Raw genomic sequence first — 7563 nt, forward strand, 5'->3', positions numbered from 1 at the left:
TTGGTCTAAAGGTTGGGAGAGGAAAGACCATCTCTGTACATTTAACGTGTGTCCTCTCAGGGTCCAAGTTAGACCCCTTGTACCTTCTATGCACTGTCAAGAATTCCAAGGCTACAAGAAAAAAAAAAAAAGACTCCTACAAAGTCCTTCATCTGGCCGTCTCTGCTCATCAACCAGAGAGTAGGGCTCCTATATTAATTCTATCAATATTTACCTTTTAAAAAACCACCCTTTGACCAATCCAGAACTTAAAACAAACAAAATGGGGGCTTTTGATCTTGAATTTTTTTCCTTTTGAATTAGCTACAGTGGATTTTTTTGGTTTTGTTTTTAAGTTGATTGGGCCATATCCAAAAAAAAAGAAAAACAACACCACACACAAATGACACTTTAAAAAATCCAGTACCATTGTTTTTTATTTTAAAATACTACCAGCAACAAACTCCTTAGCAAAAGAACCAGGATTACACTTAATGGCAAAACAAACAAACAAACCATCCAAAGCACTATCAGTAAAGTCATGGAAGTGCTCAGTATCAGCCATTGTCTCCCCAACTCCAATGTGGAAAGGTTTAATGAGAGAAGAAGAGTAGATAGAGGAGAGGAGTAAAGGCCAGCCATGAGCACATGGAGGGGAGGGGAATGGGGAGAGAAGTAGGGGAAGAGGGCAAGAGCAAGAGAGCAGAGAAGAGGAGAGAGAACAAGAGAGTCAGCCATTGTTCTTAATTGTAATAAAGTCATGAATTAGTCAAGGCACCCAGTATCACCCACAGTACTTGGCTGTCAGTAAAGTCATAGACTAGTCACAGAGGTCCAGTATCAACCACAGTACTGGACTTTCTGTTGGGATATACCATGAATCAGAAAAGAGAAAGAAACAAATGACATTAAAATTGAAAGACGAGGGACAAAATTCTTACTATTTGCAGTTGTCACCACAGAATACTTAGAAGACCAAAGAGAATCAACTGTAAAAGCCATGAGAAATAATGTTACTAGTTTTGAGCTAAAAAAAATAAGAATATGTGCTATGATAAAGAATCCTATTTTCAACAACAACAAAAAACAATTAGGATAGAAATGTATAGGAGAGGCCAGCAAGATGACTCATACAGTAAAGGAGAGTTGGAGAACTGAGTTTGACCCCAGAACCCACATAAAGGTAGAAGAGAAAACAAATTCCCCGAAATTGTCCTCTGACCTTTACACGGTACATGTACTTCCACATACACATCATACATACACAAAATAAGAAACAAATAAAAAAGGTGTATAGAATTTTTCTAAAGGAAGTACATAGGGAACAAAGGAAAAGGAAAACAGAATTTTAAGATAATCAGTAAGACTCTGAGAATTTAGAAAGTGAGTGTGCAGACTGGACATTATACATAGCTGACATATACTAACATTATTACAGTGTTTCAAATCATTTCTTTTTTGTTCAAGTAATTCTAAAGTACTTATAAATAAAGTTTGCTTAAAAATAGTGTAGCACCCACCCTGGAAAAAAAAAAAAATGGCAAGGAGAGGGATGATTCAAGACTGCTAACAGTGAAAGCTTAAAAGTCTGTGCCAGATAAAGGACCATTATAAGATTTTATCCACTTTCATGTAGCTACAAGTATCCGAAAAGAAGAGCTAAAAGAAATAGGCAAGGTCGAAACGTGGTGACTGTACACAGTCTTAGGAGCAGGCCACTTACACTGATGGAGGCCGATCAGCACTAATTCTTCAGTGCATACTTCAGCTTTACCAGCTTTATCAGCATACCCTGTGGCCCAGCAACTCCACTTCAGGGACTTATTCCGTAATGCTCATTTATTCAGCAGACTTTTTTATATTATCATTATTATTATTATTATTATTATTAATTTATTTATTTATTTATTTTTGCCACCTACCATTTGGCATGTCCTGGAATGCAGAGGTGGAGAAAACAACCTACTCTCATTGCACTTCCAATCTTGTTGGGGAGGAGACAGGTAAAGCAGCTCAACAAGTATGCATGCATTTATAGCAATTACAAGGTCAGGTAAGTAATAAGGTAAACAGGGCTGGGCTGGCCCGGCCTACGTGAAGCACCAGAATGTCTGGGAAAGGCCACAGGGAAAAAACTATGGAGTAATGGTCCAATCTGGCCTTCCTCATTATGCTTTATTCCCCTAAAGCCTCTGTTCATTCAGAGGATGTGGGCACCATGTGAATGCTCCTCTTTGTCCCACAATATTAATCAGGTCCTTTTAATACAAGGAAGGTGTCAGAGCAGTCTTCCCGCTGCCCTCCAAAACATGACTGTGCATAGCAACTTGATTTCTTTCAACGGAAGAATTTCTAAGTCATCTAAGCTATACGCAAAGCACAGGAATAAAAGAGCAATCGAACTGTCAAGGGTTTTTTTTTTTTTTAATGTAGGTAAACTTCTTAAGAGAAAGTAAAGAGTACATAAGTCTTTCAAAAGATTAATCACCTGCTAGTTAATTTTTAATTACATGTTATACATTTCTTTTGTGTGCAGGTATGTGAGCTGGACTGCATGGAGGTCAAAAGCCAACTTACGGAAGACAGTTCTTCCTCTTCCACTTCTCCGTCTTCCACTGTTAAGCCACAAGGATTTATCTCAGGCCATTAGGCCTGATGGCAGGAGCCTTCGCCAGCCCTGCAATCTCCCTGTACGCACAAACAGCCAGTTCTGGCCCTTCAGCAAGATTGAGAACCACTGGCTTTTTAAAGGGATCTCTGTAGTTAAAAGTTCATGATCTTTTAAGAACAGAGCTTCAAGCTCTGGCTTTCTTTCTTGCTTAAATGTTTAACATATGAAGGGAACACTCAATTGACGCAAAAAGAAATGACTGCTACAATTCCTGTCTTAGGAGTATTGCAAACTAACATCTCTGATCATGAACTATCAGGACTGCCTCAAAACTGCCAAGAAAGACAACAGTCTACAAACTGTCAAATTAAGAAACCAGCACAGAGGGAAAGAAACCTACCCCTATGAAACACGATATCCCATTTTGAAATCGGCTTTACATAATTGCGTCTTTTCCATCCCAAAAAGAGGATGCAAACCACTAACCGACCCACCCAGAGGACTCCAGGACCTTACAGAGGGATTCTCAATGGCCAATTCCTGTGCAGATTCACAGCCAACCACCAGTTCTCTCCAACAGCTGAGAATGGATACATCCCATCCTTTTCTTTGGCGTCTACAAACCGCTTAACCCTCAAAAGGGGGTCGGCAAAGGCTGCGTTGACCTGGGATGAGCTAGTGAAGGGAAGGACCAGACAGGAGAGTTACTACTGAGCTCCTTATAAGGTCAAGGCAAAGAAGGTGAACTGGCTAAGAGCACTTGCAGGGTCTGCGGTTCACCCTGCAGGCCCTCTTCTTAAGGGCAGCCTTTCAAACTCCTCAGGAGACTCTTTCCAGAGCCAGTCAGGAATACTGGGCCCCTGATTACTACTGACCCAACCGCTAAGTATCCTTGGCGTGCTAACCTGATAAGGGTGTCGATGCCAGCCAGGGTGCTGGATGGGTTAGTGAGAAGCTCGTGGAGGGGTTTGGGAGGGTGAGACCAGGGTTGAAGGAGAACTCCAGAGGCAGGTGTTTGGAGGAAAGAATGGGGTTGGACGGTCCCTGCGGGCCAGACGAGGGGAGGTAGTCTGAAGAAGGGTCGAAGAGGACGCCGGGAGGATGGAACCGTGTGATGCTCTCGCAGCAGATCCCTGAAGGTGGGAGCCTGGGACTACCTGCCCTCCAGGTGAGGGACCCGCGCATGTTCGCGCCGCATCTCACCTGCCCAGAGCCCGCTTCATGCCCGCGTCGGATGCGCTGTGCGGCTCTGCCGTCCCCTTGCCCGCCAGACGCAGGTTCTGCTTCAAGCTGCAGTCGGCGTCCAGCGCCGCGGCGGCCGAGCCGGAGGAAGACGAGCCTGAGGCGGCGCAGCGCTCATGCTCCAAGGTGACGGGCTCGGTCCGCTTCCTCATCCCGCGGCCCTGTCGGCCGGCAGCTTTCCGCACCCTGGTTTCGACCGCACGCCTGCGCCGCAGTCGCCGTCGCTCACAGCCGTCACCACCCGGAGCTGGGAGCCCACTGCTGGTCACATCCCCAGCCCCAGGCCGCGGCGCCCGCTATGGACCAGCGCCGGAGGCCGGTCCGCCACCGCGGCCAATCAGCGCACGACTCCCGGAAGCCCCGCCCACGGACACGCCCCCAGCACCTCTGCTCCACAGGCAGCGCGCCCAGCATTCCTAGCGCCAACAACAGCCATCTTGGAGAAGGGCGGAATAAACTGAAGCTGCGGGTCATTTTCAGGGCAGGGCTAATCTCAAGGGTTTTGCTGCGTTTACAAAGCAGATTAGGGCCAGTTTGGGTTCACGTGCTTGTTGCTCTAAGTGCAACTCAGGTGTCCTCTGCCTACGAACTGATGCAGGCCACATCTCTGTGATCCGAATGGGGAGGACACAAAGGGGTCCTAGAGGGATCTAGCCCTTCGCTAGATAAGATAGGCTCTCTCCGTTCCCTCTTTTAGGGCATTTGTCACCCCTAAAAAGCGAGAGCCCCAGATGTTCTTTAGGTTTGTTATACTCAACAAAAAGCTTTACTTTCAGAGAAAGGAGAGAGAGGGAGGAAGAGATAGAGAAAAGTTCTTGTTTAAAACAGCATATATTTTATTCTTAATGCAGAAGGTAAGAAAATAAACTGCCTACGTATGTATGCTTTGAAATCTTTTATTAAAGTTTGGATCTTCATAAAAACGATTAGGATTGCTAAAGGCCAGGAAATCCGTTTCAAAAAGGAATTTGCACTGTTAATGACACCCAAATTTAAGTAATAATTCGATCCACCTGAAAGAAATGAAAGTCCACTTTGTAGCTTTTAATAGTTTTTGTTTTGCTTGATATAGCGTGCGTTTTACTAATGAGTTATTTTTGTAATTTCAACACGCATGTAAATCAGTTTAAAAAGTGTTGGCAGCTGATAAAGATTAAATGGGAATTTAGAAATGTAATGGATTATGTTGTTGGCTTTGTCATGATGTAGTTACCACTTGCAGTTGCCTAAGAATTTCTTTACCATTTTGCTATATTATAACCTATGCCCATACCCTATGGATATCTACAATCTTTAAAACAGCAACGAAACAGTACTATAGATTTGAAGATTCAAGAAGGTAATTAAATGCTTAAAAATAGTTTTGACCTATCAAGCCATAAAATCTTTATAGAAAAACAAAAGAACAAATAGCCCTGGTAGGGCATGCCTGAAGTTACTGCGGAGGCTGACGTCAGGAGGGGTGCAGATTGGAGGCCAACTCAGGCAATTTAGTGGCTTCTGTCTGAAAATAACACAAAAAGAACTGAATATAGCTCAATGATGGCACTTCCTCAGTATGCCTGAGGATCAGGGTTCCATTACAGGAGAAAAAGGAGAAGGAGAAAGAGGAGGAGGAGGAAGAGGGTGAATGAGGAAGAGGAGGAGAAAAAATTGGAGGGAGGAGACAGAGAGAGTGTGGGGCTTTGTCTATATGACCCTTACCTCCTAGGTACGCTCCCGTTGAATCTCGGGGTCATACCCTTCCTAGATCTAAGGTTCTTTATCCAATGGTCTACTCCTCATTGACTTCTAATAGGCACTCAACTCTCTTACATCATCCCTATCTGTAGCCTTTCCCTGGATGGAGAAATGGGAACTCCATCCTTGGCTTTCTCAGAGTCAAGACTCTGGTCTCATTCTTGATTTTTCCTTTTTTTTTTTTTTTTTTTGGAGCTGGGGACCGAACCCAGGGCCTTGCGCTTGCGAGGCAAGTGTTCTACCACTGAGCTAAATCCCCAACCCCTGATTTTTCCTTTTTTTGCTACACTACTACACCTGTCATCAAGTTTTACATCAGCCCTATATTCAAAATCCACTTCTCATTTTCTCCACTTTCCCCAGCCTGGACCAAACAGCCAGCATTCCTCACTTGGATTACTTTAAAGGTCTAAAAGCCTCTCGCCTTCACTTTTGCTTTGCTTCCTCCTTTCTAACATCTGCCACAGGACTGAATCTGTCTACCTTTCAGTAGGTCCCCACCTCTCTCAAAACTGAAAGCTTGTTTACAAAAGGCTCCATAATAGCCTACCTGACTGAACTCCAGCTCCATTATCTGGTCTCAGGAACCAACTTCTCCTGGGATCACTGCCTCTCTGATGGTTTTCACAAGGCTTCTCAGCCCCTCCCTAAGACCTTTACACTTAGATTCTTGATGTCGAAAAACCCTGCCTCCCTAAAGCCTACTATCTACAGAGTTACACCCCTCCCCTATGAGAGTTATGTTTGCTGAACACTAACAAAACTCTCAGACTGTCTCGTTTTTGCTGTGTTCACCTTCCTGGGTTTATTCTGGCTAGTGCTTATCACCAAAATACTTGACATTGATATATCTTTATCTGTATTGATGTTTTCCACACTGCAAGATAGACTCCAAGACAGGCCCTTTTTTACTGCATTATCTTCAGTATCGGGACCAATGCCTGGCTCATAGTACACACTTCATAAATATTTGCTGAAGGAAAGATAGGATCATCAAGGCTGCTCATAGGTCTTCCACTGCTCCCATTTTAAAAGTAAAGAAATCTAAAGGTCAATAAAAGTCCTGCCTCCTGGATGAAACTGAGAAGACACATGGCCAAGAAGGGTCGAAATTCCTGGTTTGTGAGTCACAATCCTACAGCAGGTAGTTGGGTGTTTAATAAACAGTAACCTAAGTCTCCCTGATCGACATAAACAGAACATCTCTATTTATTTAGCTATCTACCTGCTTACCTATCTGTCCCTTTCTGAGACAGGGTCTCATACTCTAGTCCAGGTTGGCCTGGAACTCTCTGAAATATTATTGTTTCAGCATCTGGTGTGGTAGAACTACGGGCATGATCCACAACACCCGAACAAGTATTTTGTTTTTTTAAAAGATTTATTTATTATACATTAGTACGCTGTAGCTGTCTTCAGACACACCAGAAGAGGGTATTGGATCTCATTACAGATGGTTGTGAGCCACCATGTGGTTGCTGGGATTTGAAGTCAGGACCTCTGGAAGAGCAACCAGTGCTCTTAATCACTGAGCCATCTCTCTAGCCTTGTTTTTTTTTTTTTTTTAATGATTTTTATTTATTTTATGTATGAATACACAGTTGCTGTCCTCAGACACACCAGAAGAGGGCATTGGATCCCATTCAGATGTCCATGAGCCATCATGTAGTTCCTGGGAATTGAACTCAGGACCTCTGGAAGAGCAGTCAATGCTCTTAACCTTTGAGCCATCTCTCCAACACCAAGTGGTTCCTTTTAAAGTGGGGCATCCCATGTACATTTTTTTCAGGGAATATATGCCCTTGTTAGATCAGGAGTTGTAGCCTTAACAGATCATGCCACACTAAGCAGCCTCCCTTCCTCCAGGAACAGATACAGGAATATGACAGCCAGTGCTTTGAGTAGGAAGTAACAAAGGAAGAATCTTGCCTTCCCCAAACTGACTTTAAGGAGCCAGCATGTAGCAGGAATTACTTTCCATGCCTACCACC

The 7563-nt window shown here is 43.8% G+C and overlaps 1 protein-coding gene and 1 long non-coding RNA gene across 4 annotated transcripts in view; both read right to left on the reverse strand.

Annotated features, from left to right (window-relative positions):
* Abhd12 (abhydrolase domain containing 12, lysophospholipase) overlaps window positions 1–4173 on the reverse strand; it is a 60236-nt gene extending 56063 nt beyond the window's left edge. Inside the window, exon 1 of one of the 3 annotated variants that reach the window (XR_010064685.1) lies at window positions 3794–4149. Coding sequence is in view for 2 of the 3 variants with exons in the window: in NM_001024314.2 (NP_001019485.1) it covers window positions 3794–3984 (191 nt within the window). In the remaining variant the exon portion in view is untranslated. Of the gene's footprint in view, window positions 1–3793 lie in introns of all 3 variants that reach the window. The other 2 variants (NM_001024314.2, XM_063284387.1) reach the window with 2 other exon arrangements.
* Window positions 399–3787, reverse strand: LOC120101747 (uncharacterized). Its single transcript, XR_005502644.2, has 2 exons — window positions 3496–3787; window positions 399–3265 (listed from the first exon to the last, which is right to left on the reverse strand). It is a non-coding gene; the product is annotated as an uncharacterized LOC120101747 (long non-coding RNA).
* Window positions 4174–7563: the final 3390 nt, after the last annotated feature.

This window comes from Rattus norvegicus, chromosome 3 (genome assembly GCF_036323735.1).
Source record: "Rattus norvegicus strain BN/NHsdMcwi chromosome 3, GRCr8, whole genome shotgun sequence".
In the NCBI taxonomy this organism is placed as follows: Eukaryota; Metazoa; Chordata; class Mammalia; order Rodentia; family Muridae; genus Rattus; species Rattus norvegicus.